The sequence below is a fragment of the Nelumbo nucifera genome, chromosome 6 (genome assembly GCF_055504915.1).
Source record: "Nelumbo nucifera cultivar China Antique chromosome 6, China Antique-T2T, whole genome shotgun sequence".
Lineage (NCBI taxonomy): Eukaryota > Viridiplantae > Streptophyta > Magnoliopsida > Proteales > Nelumbonaceae > Nelumbo > Nelumbo nucifera.
In genome coordinates, this window is record NC_142654.1 from 54,121,919 (window position 1) to 54,146,626 (window position 24,708).

General features: G+C 38.6%; 1 protein-coding gene across 2 annotated transcripts in view; it reads right to left on the reverse strand.

Moving 5' to 3' along the window:
• The window catches only part of LOC104602063 (uncharacterized), a 33,297-nt gene extending 31,504 nt beyond the window's left edge, over positions 1–1,793 (reverse strand). For both annotated transcript variants that reach the window (XM_010265632.3, XM_010265631.3), the window contains exons 1-3: positions 1,311–1,793; positions 1,019–1,080; positions 862–929 (exon numbers count right to left, since the gene is read on the reverse strand). In XM_010265632.3, the coding sequence (XP_010263934.1) occupies positions 862–929; positions 1,019–1,080; positions 1,311–1,503 (323 nt within the window). In that variant the 5' untranslated portion in view covers positions 1,504–1,793. The remainder of the gene's footprint in view (positions 1–861; positions 930–1,018; positions 1,081–1,310) is intronic.
• Positions 1,794–24,708: the final 22,915 nt, after the last annotated feature.

The following is a 24,708-nucleotide window of genomic DNA, read 5'->3' on the forward strand; positions in this document are numbered from 1 at the left end:
GTGGAGGTCATATTATCACATTGACCACCACCAGAAAATTTCAGCAGAAGGGACAAGTTTGTTTTCATTCAATGCCAATAATAGTTCACTCTCAGACTCAAAATGCTGAAATACTCTCTTTGTGAAGTTCTGATGCAAAATCTATCGTTTCGAAGCATCAACAGAATAGTTCACTCTCAGACTCAAAATGCTGAAATACTCTCTTTGTGAAGTTCTGATGCAAAATCTATCGTTTCGAAGCATCAACAGAATAGTTCACTCTCAGACAGAAACCTGTTCATCATTTATATTTCCTGGTAATATAAATTGAAAATGTATGTATAGCAAGAAACTTAAAAAAACTTATTGAAGTTAACAGTTTCTTGTGAAGAGGTCTTCCCACCATAGAATCGTGCCTTTGCAATATCCTTTTCCATTTTCATATACTTTTCCTGGTTATTCATTTGGGGTTGCAATATTTATCCTCAGCAATCTTGTAATCAAACGTACCACCCACTCGGTGGAATAAAGAATAAAAGAAAAAAGAAACAAAAAAACTCAACCCGCCAACAATATAGTAAAACGTTTCCATGCTAAAATTGACTTCAACAAATAATGGCGATTGGCAATTCACAACCTAAAGGAGAATAATGAGAATAGTTTCAAAAAAATCAGGCATGTAGCATATATTGTATTATGCAACCAGCTCATGATCCTGCTGTATACAGAATGGAGAAGGTAGGTAGACGAAAGGATCACCATAAATATATAAGAGAAAGTAGTTTCAAAAAAAATTGAAGAAACCATTTTTTCTCAAGACAAGGTGCACAGGCCAAGTACCAAAGAAAGAAAGTGATCTCAAGTAAGAAAGCAGCAGCTTACTTCGACAAGTCAGAGACAACTGTAGGCCGATCACGCTGAAGCATATCTCCATGTCCCAACTGCCCCTTCTACAGAAAGACAGTTCATGATGAAAACGTTAGAGAAAAGAAGTTCTAAAATCCCCAAGTTCAAAGCACATTTCAACATTTTATAGCACCTCGTTCCGTCCCCAAGTATAGCAGCGACCTTCAACATCCAAAGCCACGCAATGACAAGACGCTACGGAAACATCAACAAACATTAGCTTCTTCGTTTAGAAATACGAAAGAGAAACTCCATCTTTTGCAGTAACAGGCAAACAACTAAAGAAACAAAAGAACAGTAAACGAAGGGAGAATCCAAACAATCGCAACAAAATAGAATTTCAAAAAAGGAAGAAACAATGAGGCGAAAAGAAAGCATCAGCAAGCCAGCCAAAACAAAGAGAGGCTGGGGAGGGGGGTGCTTACTGCAACCCGAAGCAACAAAACAAATGTCGATGCCAACAAGAGGCCGCAAACGAGTGGGAGAGACCAAGTTCCCATCAGCCGGAGTTCCTTTACGGCCGATTGAATCCCAATTTGTTCCGCCGCAGAACAGCAGCTCCCCACTCTTTACAACCTTCTCCTCCTCCGGCTTTTTCTCCGCTTCGGCCACAGACATTTTTGAGACAAATTCAAAAAAAAAAAAATGAGAGAGAGAAAGAGAGAGAAGTATGAAGAAAAAAGCGGCGGAACAATTGCCGGAAACAGTGACGGAACTAACGGCTAGTTAACGGAGTCCGGCGAGTAAACGGTCAACAATAAGATGGAAAATCGGCGGGAAATGGGAGGGATTTAACGACTAGTGAAGAGGGAGAAAAAGGGTTCGCCCTAGATCTAAACTGAGAGAGGAAAGAAAAACCCTGGTTGAAACAAAAGTCTGAAACAAATGAAATGGAGAAGAATGCCGTTGTTTTGTTATTGCTGTTGTTGTTCTCTTTCTTTTAATGTAATGTTGATGAGATTTCAATGCACTTCCTTTTCCTTCTCTCGATATTTACCTTTTCTTTTTTTCCTTTCATTTATTTTATTAAAATTTTCCCCACTTGGACGAAACCGGATTCAGTCAGTGCACAACCCGTTCCAACAGCCATTATAACCTTACACTCGGAATATCTCCCCATGATGCACGAACGGGCCAGGCACTGACTGAAGCCGATCTATCCCCTGCGGAAAACCTGATACTGGGATAATCATGATACGACACCCCTCAGTTTGATACGTGGGACCCATGTGTACAGAGATGATGCGGCGTTCCGCTATTGGACAAGTGTTGCAATTGAAACTAGAGATGTTTTGAACCTCCTCGGACTAGGGGCGGACGGACAACGAAATCGTCAGTCGCGGCCCCCGCAAGTCGCTTTCTTTCGGATTTTCTTTTCCATTTCGTGTCTGATGATTTTCCCGGGGGTAGGACCATTGGATTTTGGCTCTGTGGGTCTCTTCCTCTTGCAACTTTAGGGCAGATAAGATTGTTAAATGACAATATTACCCCTGATTAGTGACTTGGGTCCTCCTTTGTTTCCAACCCTAACCGTCGATCAGTGATTCGGAACTCGGGGGGCTTGGGTGGGTTAAAAGGTCAACTTAAGCCCAACTCTAAAGGCTCCGTTTGTTTCCAATGTAAATGCAAATATGTATCATGTATATTTGGCGGCATTTCGGTTCATGAATATAAACTCGGTTCACATTTTAGTTCAGTTTTTGTACTCTTTTCGTTTGTTTGGAATTAAGGCAAATCAGGGTACAAATTTACTAGCATTTGGTTGGCATCGATGTAATCTATGATAACAAACATAAATGCACTAACTACCTACTCTCCACTGTGTTGAACTTTCGGTCAAATAACCAACAGACCAGGTTCGATGAAATTTGGACCGTCCATTCTTATGAATTCATCTGCAATTCTAACTTCTTCGTGTAAGATGCCAATAAAATAGGTAAATTCCCAAGTATATAGAATAGAAAAACACCCATCTCCAAATAAGCACTGCTCCATATATCTAGCCCATTAATTATAGTCAAATTTCTATAAAACAGATAAACCCAATAATCAACACTGAACATTTCTTTGTCTGAATTCAAACATTGGTGTGAACAGTGGATTTTATAGATCTAAATCACTTTCAGTGAAGCTCATTATAATATAATAACTAAGAAGTGATTTTATAGATCGGAAAACAATAACTCAAAGCTTATTCCTCAAATAGTGAATCATTGGGATTCCACCCCATAATTCATTTGGTTCGGGCTTTGTTGTCGTGCCACCGTGTGTGGTTGTGGGTTCAAATCCTCCTCAGCCACTAATGGCCTGATACATTACAGAGCTCGTCATTGCTAAGGAAAGTAGGAAATGGCCATTTCCTTGGATGTAGAACTGGAACTAGAACTGTTAATGGCCTAATACATTTAACAATGCCTGATACATTACGATCTTTCATCTGATGATCTTGTAAAAGATCCATAGTGGGGATGTTCCTACTCTATCAAAACAAATATAAGTGATATGATAATGATAGCAAAGAATAAAAAGGAATAGCCCTCTCTCTCTCTCCCTCACTCACACACCTCCCCCCCCCCCTCTCTCTCTCTCCCCACTCATACCTCTCTCTCTCTCTCTCTCTCTCTCTATCTATCTATCTATCTGTATATATCTTTCAGAGTTGCAGTCAATCTGTTACCTTCCAAATGATTTGGCTAATTAAACAACCCCCATGCCACAATCCTAGTAAAGAATTCAATGATGCCTCCTATCAGATATGGCCTAATTGTTGATGTGGATGGCCCTGCAACCAATTTCTCAAAGGAATATGTTGTATCCAGTTCTACTTCACAAAAATTATAGCATACATCTTCAGCTTCTTCTCAATTGTTATATGAACAATAAGAATTCCCCCTGAACCCAACAACTTACTTTCGACACTCAGGCCATGAGTCTACACACCTGGCTTTCTCCCCTTGAACACAACATAGGATTTTTTTCATCCTACACACCTCATCGTTAGGACAAACCGATGTGAGTATAAGACATCAACAATGTAATTAACTATACATATATTTCAAGCAACTGACAAACGATGATATATTACAAACAAAGAGTTATAACAAAAAAGTTTCATTATATCAGTAAGTCAAAAGTATCATTATAGAAGAAAGTTCTAAAGAGTTGTAATAGCTATTATAGTTGCCACCAATTAGTTAATAGGTTTTATCAGCAAATGCATCAACCTAATTTGGTTATAACAAAAAATGGTAGAAGTGTTAAGTTCCATTGTCTAAACTTCATAACAAGCCAAGAGGTACTACTGTATTCCACCAAAACCAATCATCTTAGATATGATGGATATGACCATTTGAGCCCTAAATGGCTTGTCCCTTGCAAGGAAAATCTTTGCTTCCTTCTCATGTTCACCTAGGTACCCAAAGATAGTGTTCCAGACCTGAATGTCATACCCTTCCAAGTCCATAACTTCCCTTTATAAGCAGTTTAAGAAATCCATCTCAGTCTCCACTGTAAGTGCAGATGCAACTTTTGACATTGTAATAGTCATTCTATCAATTGCATCAATAAAGTCTTGGTTGGGTTTCGGTTTTGATCCATGCACTCTTTTTTTTTAACTTGAGGAAGTTATCATACGGTTGTTGTTGGAGACTGATTGAGTATCATCTTCACAAATGAATTCATCAACAGTCACTGGGGTTGTTGCATCATCATTGATCTCTGGGTCATCCTCTTTATCACCATCAACATCAACATTACACTCAGTCATGGACTCAAACCCTGCCATAGCCTTGTCACCTATAGGCTGATCATTTCCCATAACTATTTTCATCTCCTCAAACATCTCCATCACCCTGCCATTTACACACAGTGCAAGTGGATTGGCTTGCATTGTAGATGGCATCATGACCAGTTGCTAAATTTTTTAAATATTAATTAAAAAAACCAAATAAGCCACATTTACCTTGATGTAATCATCCCAAACAACTGGGTTAACTATGATTTGATTATTGGGTTCATTCCAACCAAAGCCATTAGTCCCAAGCAACTTCTTGGCTTCCATGTATATGGGCTTTAATATTCTCATTCTACTCATAATATGGGGTGTTCTCATATCAATATTGAAATGAATAGTCATTTCCTTGCATACTGATTTGTATGCAGATGTCTGAAACCCCTTATCAATTTTGTTGTCCAATGCTACTTGATCAACAAGTAGCTCAATCAATGCCTTATCCATGGCATCATTCCATCTTACTTGTCGATTTCGATCACCCTTGTTGGACATCGTTTGAGAGACATACAACACATCATTTCCCTTATTGCCATCTTTCCTATTACTGATAGATGCTCCTGCTATATCTGTACTAGAGACCATCCCTACAAAAGTATTCCATTTCATGCGGTAAATAAATAACATATAGACATGTATATACACTATCATAAAGAAATATTGAAAATACCTCTAGTAATCAACAACATAAAAGTGAACATATACAATACAGAAACAAAGTTGTTAAAAAATATTGTTGATATATCAAAATATCCATACCAAGTCATGAATATCTAAAAACACAAATAACTTGGAGGTTTTAAACATTAATAACTGAAATTAATACAAATTGGTTCTAAATGATGATGAGTAATTAATCCAAATACTACAACTCTTAATCATCTTTGCAATCTCCTCTAATCCCGGAACATGTCTGACCCAATTTGGTCCCTAAATGTGGACTACTTTGCTAGTTCATTTCTTTGCAACCTCGGTGCAAGAGAATCTACATTGGTGCTTTCATCCACAAATTCATCCCCACCGAATGTATTTTGCATGTCTACCTCACAGACCCCTTCTTGGGTGTATTGGTCATGTGGATCAACTCCCATGATATGGTTGTGAAGCACACAACAAGCTATAAAAATCTTGACCTGCGTGTGAAAGTCAAAATGTTGTGTTGCATCAAGGATTGCCCAATGCATTTTCAGAACACCAAAAGCATGTTCCACTATATTTCTCGATGATGAATGTTTGTGGTTGAAAATCTCCCCAGGGGACTTCGACAACTGCCCTCGTATCTCATTGAGGTGATATCTGGTGCCTCAATAAGGTGCTAGGAAGCTTGGCATGTTTCTGTATCCGGCATCTACTAAGTAGTATTTTCCTATATTGCGTTGAGTGGTCATTGTCAATAAGCAATTAGTTAAGACAATGGAGTCCACTATTCGAGTATTAGAAAGGATGAAGTATCAATGTAAGTTACCTTCTGGGACTTGGAGTTTGCATTCCCTTCACAGGGAATCATAATGGACTGTGGCATCAGTGGCCAGACCCTCCCACCCAGCCAATACATAAATGAATTTTAAATCAAATGTCACTACAACCATTACATTTTGTGTTATTTTCCCCTTCCTACCACAAAACTTGCCTTGCTCCTCAACAGGCACTTTGCATGGGATATGGGTCCCATCAATTGCACCTATACAATCACACATTTAACTAAATTATGTTAATTTTATGGTTTAGAGAGGTTTTAAGGAAAAAAGTGTAAAAATCTGTTACATACCTTAAAATATGGCATAAACCAGGAGTCATTTCTAATCTCTGGGGGTACTTGTTTTCCAGTTGGTTGTATAACCAACAAAAGGTATGATCTAAGTATAGCACGTAGGACTTTGTGGAAATACTAACTAACGATATGTTGTGAACGCCCGAAAGTAACATGTATGACACTATTCCTTTCATTATGCCCTATAGTGTGCAAAAACGTTGCAACTTGCTATCCAACAAACAGATTAATGGTTGATCAAAGTCCATTATGTGTTACAAGTAAATGATAGAGGGAATCAAAACATGGCTTTCTCATCCTAATTTGAGATAAACATGATGCCTCATTACTAAATACGGTGTTAAGAAATACTCTCCTAGGCTTTTGACCTCTCGCACCCTTTGGCTCATAGACTCAGTATATTGTTTGACGATGACAACCACTGCAAGATATGTCATAATGGCACTAATGGCCATACTGATCTGTCTACGCTTGGCCACAGTGTCATGTGTTGCCCTCATTCTTGACTGACAAGTCAAAATAATGCCATGAGACAACATGCCATTGTAAGACAGTATAAAAACAAAATGAGTGTTAAATGTAGTACTTCATTTTATCCTAATTTAAACATGAATTTTGTATTGTATTGAAATAATGTAAAAAGTAAAAATTAGTTGGAAATTATATGAGACTTGGAAATAACATCAAAGTGGTTTGGATTAGACCCAATGACCCAAGTTCATCATTCTGTTAGGATTTCATATGTAAAAGAATCCATATATGGAGTACCTAAATGGGAATGTATCAACTAATATATACACACACACATAGCTAACCAAGTTTAATTTTGACATTTATTATGAGTATTTAACTTGAATTGATTTCATTTAATGATTTTGTGCCATTCCTTGGGGTATCAAAGTAACAAGATAATGCAAGAAAAGGAACTTTGTGATCCTTCTATACTAAAACTAGTCGGCCATGTGAAAGGTTGTTATTGTTTAGGAAGCTTTCCTACAACTCAACTAGAAAACATGCCCTGCCATCTTGGTTTCCATGCAACTCATAAAATTTAAATCGATGTAATATGATTCATATCATGTAAGGTTAATATTTATATATTTACTTACCCTTTTATCTTTGCCCTTGCACTTGCTTTTTTAAAACAAGCAAACTGATCATTGTTTGTTTTACCCTTTTTTTAATTGATCACAGGAAAAGGAACTCTGTGATCCTTCTATACTGAATCTAGTTGGGCATGTGAAAGGTTGTTATCTTTACCATTTTTTAATTGATCAACATTTTCATTATTTCTACAGCATCACCAACAAATGGGAATTGACAATGGTGTGAGGGAGATGGAAAACGGGTATCATTAGAAAGGAAGGAACTATTCTTCATCATCAATGCCTCTGGCCTTCCTTGTGAAGCCAATCCAGCCCAATTTACATGAAAGAAAATAGCCTAACAATGCTTGGTATCCAACTCCTGTAGCTTATTATATAGACTTCATTTATCTACTGTTACAAAACAACACTTACAAGAGGAGAATGTGTAATAATATGGGCACATGCTTGGCCTTTGGCCTCTTACTATCTTATCACAATTCACCATGAACTTAAATTTCTATACCATTACTTCATTATTATTATTATTAGTTTGATAATTTATAGTTTATAGTGAGTAGAGAATTTGGAAATAAGAAAGGAAATTGATCACTGTTTTAGGGATAAGTTCCCACTAATGTTATTAGTAGGGCTCCTTAGTGGATTGTGTGATTCTTTGAATCCTCATCTCCTAGATCTGGTCCATTCACTTGTATTAGTAGCTAGCTTCCCTCTTATAAAGTAGAGAGCACATAATCTTCCTTCCAAACAAATGACCTTCCTCCTAATTCCTTCTCTTTTATATAGATCAGAGATCACTTCATTTCACTTCCTATTTACCAAATGTTGTAAATAAGCTGAAACCAAAAGGCCTAGGTCTAATGCAAATGGAATTCGTCAATTAGGACACCCGAACTTGCACTATTGATAGTAATAACTAATAGCAGGTGCTGCTCTCTATGATCATCTAAGAGGAACAAAAACCAAGGACCTTGGGTGCATGTGGGGACCCAAAACTATCACATTTTGAATGTTTTGGGCATAAATTTCTACTTTCAAAGTTTTTCAATTTTTTAACACTCCTATAGTCCTACTTATCTACTCAACCTTTCCAAATACAAGCAAAAGAAACAAAAATAAAAGAAAAAAAAAGAAAAATTGGAAACAGGAGTTGCAGGTATTTCATTACTGATAACAACTTTAATGTGATTAGGAAGATCAAAGAGAACTAAATGAATTTTACTAGTACCTAGATGTGTAGAATACATGCATGGAAAAATACAGAATTACAGACATAAACCTAATTAAAAAATAAAATAAAATAAAAATCACAAACATACAGAAAAGACATGCACTAATCATAATTAGCCTTATCTCAACTATACAGGTTGGATACATGAGATCCATTTTGGGTGGTTCCATTTTATTTATATCCATATCCATTATTACTAAATTATGAATGCTAGAAATGATTTGGATATTGAACCTAAAACTTTATACCTAAGCTTCACGAAGGAATTATCTAAAGTACTAATGTTGAAATTTTGGTAAGAGGAATCTTGTGGATACTGGAAAAGGTGGGTTTTAATCTTCTAGCTAGTTGGTAAATTAGTCTATGGTCACTAGAGATATGGTTGTATTATTTTTTATCGAACCTTTTGCAAAATTATTGGTACAAGATTCTAGTCACGGGTATCCTTGCAAAAGGCTGGAGCTAATAATAATAATGTTATTCTCCTTTTCATTTTCTTTTGCAAAGTGTTTCCTGAAATATTATGGATCCGTTATTTTTTTGTTTTGGGAAAAGTTGGTTAATGGGAACTCAAGACTAGAGCAATATATTTACTCTACTGTTTAAGAAAATGAAATTCCTTTTAACTAAGAAGAAGATTACAAACAAGAAGAATAACAATAAAAAACGAATAACTAAGAAGAAGAGTAACAAACAAGAAGAATGAGAGAAGAAACAAAAATAATGGTTTCACCGTGCACATACTCGATTGTTGAAGGCAAAGCGAAGATGTGGAAACTTGTCTAGATCTGAGAAAGAAGCAACAAAAAAGGAAAAAAAAACTTATTAGTCAAAGCAACAAACCATATATGTGCATGTGTATGGACGAACATGGATTTATACATCAGATCTATGAAGCTCAAGCGGTTGTAACGTTAGATCTACTATTACCTTGTTTAGATATTGAAGGGAAGACTTCAACCCAGATGAGGATCGGCCTTACCTCACCGCAGGAACCCCGCAACCAATACAAGATCTAAACATGAAAATAGCAAAACAAAATCAGTTAAAACACAAGAGGAGATTAACATCTACTTGATCGCTGACCACCGACGACCATGCCATGGTCAGAGATGGGGGTGAGAAAGTTACCATTGGAAGGGGAGGGGGGGGGGGCAGAATGCAACAGATCTCCTCTCACTCGAACGACTATATTTTCTTTCAGTCAAACAACACAAATACATACCCTAATTACATCGTCAATCGAAGAGAGCAAGTTTTTATCAAAAAATTGATGCAGTAATGCACTCTTGAAACGAAACAAACCTATTAGAAAAAACATTTTTACGCTCATAATCGATGCAGCTATGTATCACAAACAAATGCTTGCAAACACGAACCGGGCTACATAAATACCCCGGTTCAATGTTTGTATCGCAAACAAATGTAGCCAAAGGTGCAAAACTCGGGCCAGATCTAACATGAGGATAATAACAACTTTTTCAACCCAAGCCCAATTTGAGCTTAATCCAACAAATTTAGGTTGGGCGTGGGCTCAGGCTGGGCGGGTTGGGTTAATTGGATTTGTGTTTGAGAAAATTTATATATATATATATATATATATATATAAATTACTTATTATTTTTTAGTATACTCTATGACCTAATTTAAATATAGAATTAATTAAAAATATGTACAAATTCCATTTAATAATAATATATATATATAATACATATACATATGTATATAATTAAAAATATATTTTTATATAAATACAATATATATTTTTTCAGGTAGGTTTGAATTGGATCAGGCTTGGTTATTAGACTAGACTTGGCTCAGTTTCGGATTATGGATTGCCTAAGGCCAAAACCCAAGTTTTGATCAAACCTGAATTTTCTATGCAGCCCAAATGGCAGCCCAAAAACTCAAACTCAATCCATGAAAAAGAAAAGGAAAAAAAAACCTTGAATAGGGTTGGATAGGGTTCGGATTGAACCCGCCCAAGTTGCAGCCCTATTGGCAAATGTGTACGTAATGTCAATGTGACAGTTGAATAACAAAGGGCGTGCACCAGACTTGGGGAGAGTCCGTCTTCTATCACGGCAAATTCAAAGCGCGCACTGTTCGCCCAGCATGAAGGCACACCACGCATCCTAAAAACATGTATACACTTAAAATGTGCAAGGTGATTAATCATTGTTAGCGAGTTTACCATTCCTGCTTCCTCTCTCATCAGACTCCTCTCACTCTCACTCTCTCCACATACAACCGAACCCACACTTTCCACTCTCACTCTCTCCCTTTCCGATTGGTGGCAACCAACACTGAAGATTGAACCTAACTATCGTTCTCATCATTTGTTTTCAAACGAACCTTCCCATCTCATCATTCTCATTTACGTCTTTCACGTTTTCGATTTTAGTTTCCTTAAGGCTGCATTTGTTTGAAGTGTAAATTCATTTTTACACTAATGAAAAAGGTGGTGCCGCTTCAGTGGTCGGTGGAAAATGAAACTGGATGGGTTTGAATTTTTACAGTGATGACATTTGGTTGTAACAGAGTAAAAGTGAAGCTTTCCACTTTGTTTCTGCTTTGAAACTCTTCCTTCCATTGTACCTAGTTTTTGCTCTATGGAAGACTAGAACTCTCCTTGAAATTCTCCTAGCTTCTGTTTCTGAGTTTTTGCTCTGAAACGTTGCAAACTTTATTTCTATTTCTGCGTTTTTGTCTTGCAAATCTTCCACTCTAAAATGTTGGAAACTTCCACTCTGTTTCTGTATTTCTGCTCTGAAATAAACCTGGCTTCTGTCTTGCAAATCTTTCACTCTGAAACGTTGGAAACTTCCACTTTGTTTCTATGTTTTTGCTCTGAAATTCTCTTGGCTTTTGTCTTGCAAATCTTCACAGTTTAATACAGTCTACAGATCTGCAACACTGATGGTGGAGTCTTCATCGTTGGAAACTTAGATCCTCTACTCTACCGTGAAATGCCGTGCAAGTGAGATATCCAAAAGAAACAGTAACAGATCGGAGAAGGGGGAGAATTGTTTATGCTACTGCTAGAAGTTGCAGTGGCAGGTAGGTAGGAATAGACGAGAGTGAAATTAGCGAGGAAGAAGAATAAGTTGGAGAGAGAGTGTGTCCGTCGAGCTTTGAGAAGATGTAGTTTTACATCGGTTTTACCGTTGTTAACTTTCCACCAATTTTTAGTGTAAAATTTACCTAAAGTGGAGTTTTACACTCATCTACAATGTAAAATAACATCTCATCCAAATGTTAGCAAAACTGAACCAGAGTGTAATTTACCCCGATTCGCATTTACATCTTAAACAAACTTAGTCTTAGGTAAATTTTACATCGAAAATTGGTGAAAGTTAACACCAATGTAAAACTCCATCTTCTCAAAACTCGATGGACACACACTCTCTCTCTCCAACTTATTCTTCTTCCTCGCTGGTTTCACTCTCGTTTATTCCTACCTACCTGCCACTGCAACTTCCGGCAGTAGCAGAAGCAATTCTCCCCCTTCCCCGATCAATTACTATTTCTTTTGCATATCTCACTTGCGTTGGCGTTTCATGGTAGAACAAAGAATCTAAGTTTCCAATGATGAAGACTCCACCATCGATGTTGCAGATTTGTAGATTGTATTGAACTGCGAAGATTTGCAAGACAGAAGCCAGGAGAATTTCAGAGCAAAAATGCAAAGACAGAGTGGAAGTTCCCAATGTTTCAGAGTGGAAGATTTGCAAGATAGAAGCTAGGAGAATTTCAGAGCAGAAACGTAGAAACAGAGTGGAAGTTTCCAATGTTTTATAGTGGAAGATTTGCAAGACAGAAGCCATGTTTATTTCAAAGTAGAAACATAGAGACAGAATGGAAGTTTCCAACATTTTAGAGTGGAAGATTTGCAAGGCAAAAATGCAGAAACGCAGAAACATAGTGGAAAATTTGCAAGATAGAAACGTAGAAACAAAAGCCAGGAGAATTTCAGGGAGAGTTCCAGTCTTCCATAGAGCAAAAACTAGGTTTGATGGAAGGAAGAGTTTCAGAGCAGAAACAAAGCGGAAAGCTTCATTTTTACTCTGTTACAACCAAACGTCATCACTGTAAAAATTCAAATCCATCCGGTTTCATTTTCCATCGACCACTGAACTGGCACCACCTTTTTCATCGGTGTAAAAATGAATTTACACTTCAAACAAATGCAACCTAAAGTGGAGTTTTTACACTCATCTACAATGTAAAATGACATCTCATCAAAACGTTAGCAAAACTAAACCAGAGTGTAAAATTTACCCCGGTTCACATTTACATCTTAAACAAACGCAGTCTAAAGATTTCATATGCTCTGTATTCTCTCTCTCTCTCTCTCTACAATTTGCAATTTGAATTTGCATTTAAGAAGCTTTAGTTACTGTCAACACTTTACATTGGGACAAACCCAGAATGGCTCCTCTAAATCTTGAGGCACTAGAGTTTGTTTCTAAGAATTTTGTGGTTCCCAACATCTCTTTTCCTATCATTCCTCTTTGTTCCCTTTATCGACAAACTCCATGTTCAACACTCTACTTCCTCTTTCCTCTTTACCACCATTATTTCACTTCTTTACCTGCAATACCAACCTTTCCTTTCCTTTTCATTGGCCCTCCTCAATCATATATTCACTACATCTGAAGTTTCTTCTACAACTCTTCAACGAGTGTCAAATTATCTATAGCGCCTGAACAAATTGTGGTCTCCAATTACATAAATGGGTGTTTTGAACTTTTACCGTTTAGTTATTTTGGGTTTATTATAGTTGATAAGGGCAACTTTTGGGCCCTAATATCAATAAAAATGATACTTTTAATATAATTTCTAAAATAGGTTAACTTTTAAAAAAATATATCAAGTAAGGGCAAAACGTTGTTCATCTTCTTCCTCCTATAAACCATCAATTAGTGCCACCGCTCGTCGCCACCTCCAGCAACCTCTGGCAATGCCTCCGCCCACCTCCAGCAATGCCGCCTTCACCCACCTCCTTCCTAGCCTTGCAAATCTCAATGACTACCATCCACCAACGCCACCGCCGCCCACCTCCACCCAGCCCTACAAATCTCAATAACTACCATCCACTAGTGTCGCAGCCGCCTACCTCCAGCAACGCCGCCTCCGCCGATTGTCACCCCAACCCTGCAAATCTCAATGACTACCATCCACCAGCATCGCCGCCATCACCGCCTCTGCCTCCGCCCACCTCTGGCAATGCCAATCAAACGACATGAGGTGGCCGGTAGTGTTGTTGGAGGCAGTGCTGGAGAATAGTGGTCATTGAGGTTTGCAGGGCTGGGCTGGGGCGGAAATGGAGAAGATGAATAGTGTTTTTACCCTTATCTGATATATTTTTTAAAAATTAACTTATTTTAAAAATCATATTAAAAATATTATTTTTATTGATGGTAGGGCCCAAATGTTGCCACTATCAGCTATAAGCTCTCTTTTTTTTTTTACAATAACCAACATCTATATATCATTCTAACATTGTATTAATGGGATTTTGTTGAAGTTTCTCCCCTTAATTCTATATCGTTTTTGGGTTTGACAGTCGGCAAATGTTGATGAGTTTTCTTGATGAGCATTGCATGAAGGAGAATGAGTAGTTAAAGAGACCCGCAATCACAGATGAGTTTTCTCGATTTCCTCTATCTACTCATGGATTTCAAGTATTATTTGCTTTATTAGAGTATATCCAGTATACCCAGTTGTGTATATCTTTAGGACTCCATCCTTAGGATAACAATTATCCTTAGAGATTTAGGATAATTGTTATCCTAATGTGATAAGATCTATTGGTGATCTTTATTGGTTGTTATCTAGGACTCTATCTTAGATAGAGTTTCCTCTTTGTAGAACTCTTCTATTATAAATACAGCTCAAGGCCAATGGCCAATTCATGGTGCCCAAACATTCTTAGTGTTCTTTGATTTTAACTTGGTATCAGAGCATTGCCGATCCCATGGCTTCCAGCGGCTTCAGTTCTACGTCACAACAATTAACAGGCGTGTCAGCCTCTAGCAACACAGTAGGTTCAAATTCAGTTCCCCATAGTGGGATTCATTATCTTCCTATCAAGCTTACCAATGATAACTACCTGCTCTGGAAGGCGCAATTGCTGCCAATTCTCTACACCAATAGATTGATGGGGTACGCAGATGGCTCTATTGTTGCACCTCCTCAATATATACCGGATCTGACAGGTGAAAGTCGGATGGTTCTCAATCCAGCACATATATAGTGGTTTGAGAAAGATCAATTGATCTTATCCTGGATCATTGCGTTACTCACGGAGAACGTGTTTGTTCAAGTTGTAGGACATCGATCTTCCCGTGACGTTTGGAACGCTCTGGCTAAGTCCTTTGCAAATTACTCATGGTCCAGGCTGATGCAATATAGAAGACAACTTCAGAGTCTCAAAAAAGGAGGTATGCCTATTTTTGAATATTTCGAAAAGCTAAATCCATAGCCGATAGCCTTGCAACTTATCGCCGAACCAATAAAAATGAGTGATTTGATTCTTTATATACTGACTGGATTAGGATCAGAATATGAATCTGTTGTTACTGCCATTACTAATAGGTCTGATATAGAGGACCTCGATATTGATGATATTTTAGGCATTCTTCTTGGCCATGAGGGATGGTTAGAATAGAATGCTACCACAGTTGATTCACCCCCTACGACCAATATGGCTAATTTTAAAAATAATAATCAATACTCCCCTTCCGGAAACACCTGCTGAAGAGGCAGGGGGCGTGGTTCTTCAGAAAACCGCATGAATAATGGTGTTAGAGGATGTGGCAATACAATTATCTGTCAACTGTGCAAAAAGCCGGGTCATGAAGTTATTAAATATCGCTGACGATATGATCTTAACTACAAGAATGAGGAGACAAAACTAGCAGCCTACAACAACAACACTGCTCTCTCTTAGTCTGCGTTTGATCCGACCTGGTACCTAGACAATGGTGTAACACATCACATGACACCTGATGTCAACAATCTGCAAACTCGATTTGAATATGGTGGGTTAGATCAAGTCAAAGTTGGTAATGGTTCAGGTTTGGAAATTAAGAATATTGGTTCTTCAATTCTACATACTGCTACTCATCAATTTTCTTTAAATAATATTTTTCATGTACCAGAGCTCTCCAAAAATCTGTTATATGTTCAGAAATTTGCTTGGGATAACAAATTATTTTTTGAATTTCATGGTGATTATTTTCTTGTGAAGGATTATACGGGGAACATCCTACTACAAGGAACCAGTAGAGACAGGTTGTATCAATTTCCGAGCGAAGTGATCAATATAAATCAGTCTTCTGCATTAATTGAAGAAAGTGCTTCTATCAATGATTGACACAAACGTCTTGGGCATCCAACCATGCAAATTGTGAAGCAAGTTGTCACTCAATTCGGCCTACCTTATGAAGGTCAATTTTGTTTTAGATATAATTTACTTTGTGAGTCGTGTCAAGTCTGTAAGAGTCATAGGGTTACCTCTTCCCCTGTCTTCTTCAGTTGTTTCTAGTCTACTAGATTTGATATTTTCAGATGTATGGGGACTAGCACCAATTTTATCTAATGCAGGGTTTCAATATTATGTAATTTTCATTGATGCTTATAGTAGATTTTCTTGGTTATTTCCGTTGCAACGGAAATAAGATGTTTTTGATGTATTTTTATCCTTTAAGCGTCATGTTGAAAATTTATTTAATACCAAAATCAAGGCTTTGCAATCTGATTGGGGTGCAGAATATCAGAAACTTTCTTACTTGGACTCCGTTGGCATTGCTCATTGACTTGCATGTCCTCACACACATGAATAGAATGGTTGTGCTGAACGGGAACATAGCCATGTCATCAAAGCAACCCTGTCTCTACGGGCTTCCTCGTCACTCCCCTTCTCCTTCTGGGCAAATGCCACCCTTACAACAGTTTACTTAATTAATCGGCCACCTACTGCTACTGTTCGACACAAGTCTCCATATGAAGTTCTATTCGGCTCCCCTCTAGATTACAGGTTCCTCCAAATTTTTGGTGTGCTTGCTATCCACTGCTTCGTCCGTACAATCGGCACAAATTCGATTTTTGTTCCCAGCAATGCATCTTTCTTGGCTATAGCGACAAACACAAAGGGTATCGCTGTCTGCACCCTGAAACTGGGAAAGAATACATCTCCCAACATGTTATCTTTGATGAGTATCATTTCCCAGGATACTCTGCCACTGCTCCCACCAAATCGGTTCAGCCAATTGGGGTTTATCTGCAACCGCCGACTGTAAGTCCAGCTGTGCCTCCAGCCTCCACTAAAGATTCCCCAACTTCTGATTCACTGTTACACGATCATTCTATTCTTCCACCATCGGCTGACAGCCCTCACCATTCGGCAGCTTCCTCCATAGGTATGTCTTCTCCTAAAATCGGACCTCGTGGGATCCGTCCTATGCAGGACATTCTTACTGTAATAGTTCCAGTTGCTTATCAGCCTTATCGTCAGCATACTATGGTCACTCGTTCCATAGATGGATCTCTTCCTCCCCGTTCTTCCTACCTCGAGATCATAATAGTGAACACTCCGGTTATTCACAAGGAGCCAAATCTGCTCATTATCGCTATGCCATGAATAAAGAATTTAATGCAATTGTTTCAAATGGTACTTGATTCATTAATTATATCATGTTTCTTTGAATTCTTTTTTATTTTCCTTTTTGTTATGTTTTTGGTATTTTGATGAGTTGATGAATGGGTGTAGACCGTAGACGTAGGTTGAACAAGGGTTACGCCTTTGTTAACTTCACCAACGCTAATACCGCATCTAGACTGCATGTCTCATTGAATAAGCACAAATGGGAAGTGTTCAATTCCAAGAAGATTTGTGAGGTCGCCTATTCCAAAATCCAGGTGATTATCATGGAAACTTTAAGATAAAAAGACACCCCCCCCCCACCCCACAAGAAGCCCCCTCGCGTCTGGGTTTCTTCCCTTTCTAATGATCTCTGATAGGGTAGTGATGCTCTCATAAAGCATTTTCAAAAGTAGATGTTCGTGTGCGACTCGGAAGAGTACCACTTCATCCCTGTGTAGGACGGCTTGATCTGGGGAGATGGGTGGATTTGTTTCCCGATCGAATTTATGACCCATTTCTTCTTAGTGTCGCGGGTGTCATCTACCATTCGTTGTCCCCCTTGTGAACCGTCGACAAGCTCTGTTCGTAAGGACGGGGAATGATCATGGCTGGGAACGAGGTGAATCCGCTCCAAGGAGGTACGTATGGAGATGGGAAGGTTCGTTCGAAGACGAACGATGAGAACGATAGGAAGGTTCAGTCTTCAGTGTTGGTCGCCGCCGGTTGGAAAGGGAGAGAGTGAGAGTGGAAAGGGTGGCTTCGGTTCGGTGTGGGGAGAATGAGCTCGGACTTCACATCGTCTGCATCTAGGATGCCGAAAAACTTCTGTATTCGCCAATAATATTCCACCACGTCACGTAATGTAACGGAGCCCCGCCGAGGTTGAAATTCCTATTTTGTTTGTATTCCACCTGCACGGCTGCACTCCCTTTTTTTCTCTCTCGCTCTCTCCCTGCCTCCTCCGCTCTCCCCTGTTCCACCGTCCACGGGTGACGGATGCACCGCCGGTACACATCGTCTCCTGTATCTAGCAACATAGATGGAGTCGTTGTCGCTCGAGGGCTTGCAGTTGGTGCCGGGCTTGGTGAGTTTTATCGATGAGAATGGAACGGCCAATGGTACGTCGGAGTGGATGAGACAATCCCGCTAGAGTCGGTGGCAGAGCTACTAGTGGTGGAGACTCCGGCGTCGGAGACAAGTTACCCGAAGGAATTGGCAATACCCTTATGGCGAGCTTCTCAGTCTCTAAACAGGCTTTTCAATGAGCCGTTGTTGAAAGAAAAGTAGGCTTAGCCATGGACTGATGGGCGCCACTAAGCTAAGCAATAGGAAAGATATTAAAAATAAATTATCAAACAAAATGACATAGAAAAAGAGATTCAGAAGAAGAAAACGGATTTCATCAAGCAAGGAACCCATATTTAAATTTCAACGTAAAAGGAAAGAGAGATGCTACCATGAAGGAGGTGGAGTTAGATTGATTGAGAAGTGTGGATTCATTGAAGTTGCAAAATTTGAATGCTCTATTGTGGAAAATGTAGACGTTGTGGTGGCGTTCACATTTGAAAATTGTCAACAGAAGGGTAGAAGGTTAAATATTTTAGCTTCAGCTGCAACTTAAAAATCTAATAAATGGCCCTAACTTAACTTATCATTGGCACCTCTCTACTCACTAATGAGTATCTGTGTGAATACTTACCAACTAACCTTGGCTCTCTATCTCCTGCGTGAACTGTTGGTTTCCTCCACTCTGCAATTTCATCTACAGCAATGGTCTTGGCATGGGAGGATTAGAAGACTAGTGTGAACAGGAAAAGAAGTATGGGCATGGAGAAAGCCTCCATGGGTTGTTCTTCGTTTCTCAGTTTTGGACTCAGAGGTGTAGATAGATGGGGATGGGCTCGGTGAGTTTGTCTCAGTTTTGGAAGAAGGTCCATTGGATTTTGGATTTGGGTGCATGTAACATGTTTTCGTTACAATAAGCTTTCACCATAAAGGAGGAATTATTTTCTTTTACAGTGAAAAATTGAAAGGAAGAAGAACAAAGCAAAAGAAATGAAGAATTGAGGATGTAAAAATAATGGTTGAGACTTGAAGAAATTATTATTCTATAAACATTAGGCAGTTGTTAATGGTTGATTAAACAAAGTCTAGATTCACGACTCAGCACCCAGTCTTTTTATTAGATTATTTTAGTACATATACAGTTATTGAAGAGGGAGTATAGGTCCACCGTGAGAGACGATGTGTACCGTCGCCGGTAGACGGTGGAACAGGGGAGAGAGTGCAGGAGACGGGGAGAGAGCAAGGGAAAGAAAGGGAGTGCAGACTACAGACAAAATAAGATTGGACCTAGGCGGGTGTTCAACTGGGCTCCGTTACATTATGTGACGTGGTGGAATATTATTGGTGATGCAGACTTGGATGCGGACGATGTGAACTCAGAGTGAGAGGAGTCTGATGAGAGAGAGGATGCTCATGGATGCACACATTTTTAGGACATGTGGCGCGCCCTCATGATAGAAGTTGGACTCCAGAAGGGAACGCTCATGGGATCAACCGATCGAGCGTTTGAGATTTGAGGGACGTCTCTCTCTCTCTCCATAAATATTGCCAGTTGTATGTTGGGAATTCGGTTGATTTTTCAGATGAGAAAGGAAGAGTGTCCGGCAAGGGGGATACAGCTTCCAAGAAAGAAAACTCGTACTTATGCCTTTTATTCGCTTTGCCTTGAGATCATGTCACTTTCGAGTTCTGTCTTTAACTGACGTGGCAACTTTTTCTGTTTTAGAAACAACAAACGTACCGGGGAACAGCCACTTGGATGGTGTTTATAATAATACGGTCTTTTGAGAGGTGTTTTTTAGAAAACGGTGTTGCATCCTCATGTCATTTTCTCATAAAATATTATCTTTTTTTTTTTCTATTTGATATCATTGTTGTTACTTTAAATACCATACTAGCGGAGGGGTGGAATGTAACCGTTACTGGTGTTTGGCCAAAAATCGTTGAATCGGTTAATGATTCATTGATCCAAGCAATCGAACCATCGACTCATTGACCCGTTCAATAGTTTTTTGCTGTTTTTTATTTTATTTTTAATTGGAAATCATTCAGGGGCAATTGATTTCGTTTTATCCTAATCTCGGACCCTAGCCAAAAATTGTTAAATCAGTCAATAACCCATTGACACGGGCGATCGAATCGTTGACCTATTCAATGTTTTTTTGTTATTTTTTTTTTATTTTTTCAATTTTATTCTCAGAATGGGCCATCCATTCGAACCGAATAGTCGAACCGTTGACCCATAAACCGGTGGCCAAAATGGTTCCATTTTCAGGTCGTATGAGTCACATGCTCGAATGATATAACACGTATGGTACTACTTATTGTTATATTATTTAATATAACAATAATTATTAAATTATGAATAGGATTTATTAACAATATTTATTAAAATAACATTTACCAAAATTAAATTAAATTAACAGTATTTATCAGTAATTATAATATTTTATTAAATAATCAATAACAATACTTTTAATAACATTTTTTATTATTTAATATAACAATAATAATTAAATTTATTAACAATATTTATAACTATAATTTAAAGTAAATATCTAGTTACTAACAATATTTATAATAACATTAATTATTAATTATAATCACTAATTATATATTTATTAAATTACTGTAATAATCAACAATTACTTTTTTTGGTTAATAGTAATTATTGTTATCTTATATATATTTATTAATAGGAAATGGGTGCTTGCACATCGGACCTACTCGCACGAATAGATTCCATTTCCTGGATGCAGAGAGCACCCATTTCCTATTAATGTATATATAAGATCAACAAATTATTGCTAGTAACTGTAAAAAAATGAGAAAATATCAAAAGGGTATTTTCTCCAATTATACTTTTTTCGATTTTTAAGTCATAATCTGAGAAATCGTTTTTTTAGGGAAATTGTCTAAAACTCAACATGAGTTTTCAACATTTCTCTTAAACTCACCATAACTTTTCAAAATGTCTAAAACTCACAATGTCAATAAGTTTTTATTTTCCAAAACTCACATTCCGTTAGTGCATCGTTAATGCTTCTTAACAGAGGTGTCCATGTTAGCATAAATAACAATTTTCATGATTAAATTACCCTTGAATGGTGAGTTAGAGGAAAAATGGTCTATTTCAATTTTCAATTTTCTTGTTTTTTTTTGCATTTTTAATGTTTTATTATAATTTTCGTTTTTTACATTTTTCTATTTTCTATTATTGTTTACAATTTCTATACTTTTTTATATTTTTTTGTAATTTCTATGTTTTTATGTATATTTAAAAATATTTTTTTGAACTTTTTCCTTTTTTCATGTCTAAATATTAAAATGATAATATATTAACACCCATTAATTTATTTTGTACAAATTTTATATTTTCTATGAAAGTTAAAATGATAATATATTAATGCCCATTATTCTGTTTAACGTCAAGTTAATGGCATGGTGAGTTATAACCATTTTAAAAAATTGTGATGAATATAAAAGAAATGTTAAAAATTTATGATGAATTTTAGACAATTTCCCTTTTTTTAATGCATAACCAAACATCAGGTGTTACCTGAAAAAATGGACTTCAGATGTGATGTGTACATGATGCCATTTTTCAAAGAGACAAATATTGGTCCCAAACACCGAGTCGGTTTGGCCAGCACAGTTTCTTTTGTCATGTCTTACCAAATTATTTGGTTGTTGCTCACTTAGAGGAAGTGAATCGGTGACGTCTATAGGCAACGGAAACCCACTAACCAAATATTGCAAGTGGTTAAACTTAAGGTTTAAAACGTCCATATGCACCAAGTGGTTATGCTCTTTATTTTCTTTACTCAAGATGGGCATCAACATTTTAAATCATTGAATGCCAAGTGAACATTTTAAATCATTGAATGACAGTGGCGACCTCGAACTCGAGTATGGACTTTGGTTAGTAAGATCTGCAAAGACAATGTCAGCGGGGCTGAGTGGATGTCCCAAGCTATGAATTCTGACGATTTAGATGCCAAGCTCTCCGAGATGGTAAAAGAAATCAAGAGTAGGAATAGAGAGTGAAAAGGTACCTTGTATATCGAAGTGCTTTCTGAGTTAGCAACTTGCCCTCCAAGTGTTCGTCGTAGATTCCCTCATGGGTATCTCTCAACACAGTCAACTTAAGTAGGCCTAAGGCATCTAAGATGCAATAAGGTGAAGGACTTCCTGTATAACTAGTCGCCTTGGCACAAGTACTCTATAATGGGATCTGGCCAGCTCGGTTCAGCAGCCATGATTAGAGAGACTTCAATTTTGTGGTGCTTTTGCTATGCTACTATGCTAGGGCATGGTAAATCTATTATGGACACACCGCCCAATAGTACGCATCGCCTGGCAGCGCCGCACACACCGGCCGGCAACACGCAGCACGCGTCGCTCGACAGCGCGCAGCATGCAGCACGCACCGCCCAGCAGCGCACAGCACGTACCGCCCGACAGCGCGCTGCACGCACCGCCTGGCCGCACGCAAGCGCACCACCTGGCAGCGCGCAGCACGCACCGCACGGCAACAGCACTAGGCAACAGCACGCATCACACGGCAGCAGCACGCACCTCACAGCAGCAGCACGCACCGCACGGCAGCAGCACCGCGAGACGCGCGCGCCGCCTGGCAGCAGCAGCAGGGCGGGGTCCACATGACAGCTCATCAGTGTGGGGCAACACTTATCTTACCACATCAGCTCTGCCCGCCAACTCGCCGCCAGCTACACCATTCCTTATCCCTTATCCCTTATCTTATCTTATCCTTATTTTTACCTTATCTTAAGTAAGAGTTGTGTTACCATTAGGAGTAGGTAATTAGGAGTTTGAGTTTAATTAGGAATTTCCTTCTGTAATCTCCTACTTAAGGAGCTACGAATTGAAATAAAGGCATTCAGTTTTGCAGTCAAGAAAATAGTGAGGAGAGTTCGGTGGTCTCTTGGACAAATCACCCCAAGGGAGAGTTCGGGTGGTCTCTTGGACAAATCACCCATTCAGTTTCCGCAATAGGGTCTGCCCGCAAGGGAAGGCACAAGGGAAAGCAGGGCTTTCTCACTGGGACCGACCCGTGACAAGATCCTACACACGGGACCATAACAAAATCATTGACGTGAACTGTCCTTTGGCCATTGGTGAAGGACTTTCTACCCTTGGGATTTGGTGAATAAAGAAAGAATCAAATTGTTGGGTGAGCTCTTATACATTTGTGAGATGTTTGATCATGGTTTATTCTCAAGCTTCACACTGCCCATTTGATTGGGTTAACAATGAGATGGGAGTCACTATAGACAACTATCTTCTTTACACTGACCTCCTTAGCCAATGATAACCTTGCCAACAATGCTTCGTACTTAGTCTCATTATTTGATGCATTAAACCTAAATCGAAGAGCATACTCAACCTTTAATTCATTAGGTTTGAGTATGATCAATCCAACACTGCTACCCTTCTAGTTGGATGAGCCATCCACGTAGAGGACCCATGGTTCCTTTTTTGAGGTGAGCAAGGATGTCAAACTGGTGGAAACTTCCAAGGTAGTAGATGGTTCAGCCGGATCCAATGTCTCCGAGCTAAATGTGCATTTAGTAATGAAATTGACCAAGATTTGGGCTTTGATAGCAAGTCGTGATTCAAATCGAATGTCGAACTCACCGAGTTCAACTACCTATTTGGTGAGTCTTCCTAATACTTCAGGTCTCTGAAGGATTTGGTGCAACAACTAGTCAATGAGCACGACGATTATATAGGCTTGGAAGTATGGTCCCAACTTCCAGGTTGAGATAATTAGGGCAAAGGCGAGCTTAGAGTACCTGGTTTCGGTTGCATGTAAGACCCTGCTCACATAGTAGACGGGGGTCGTTAGCCTTTCTCCTCTATCCAAACCAGTACCAAATTGACGACTTCATCGCTCGTTGACAAGTACAAGTAGAGTTTATCCCCAGGCTACGGCCTCATCAATAGTGGAGGTGAGCTCGAATACTCATTTAGATCTTCAAAGGAATGTTGGCACTCCTTGGTCCACTAGAAGTCTTTTGCTTTCTTGATGGCTTGGAAAAAGGGGAGGCATCTTCTACCAACCTTGACATGAAGCAGGTAAGTGTCGCAACTTGGCCGATGAGTCATTGGACCTCCTTGATGGATCTTAGTGGTTGCATATCTGGGATAGCTCGGATTTTCTCCAAATTAGCTTCAATGCCACATTGA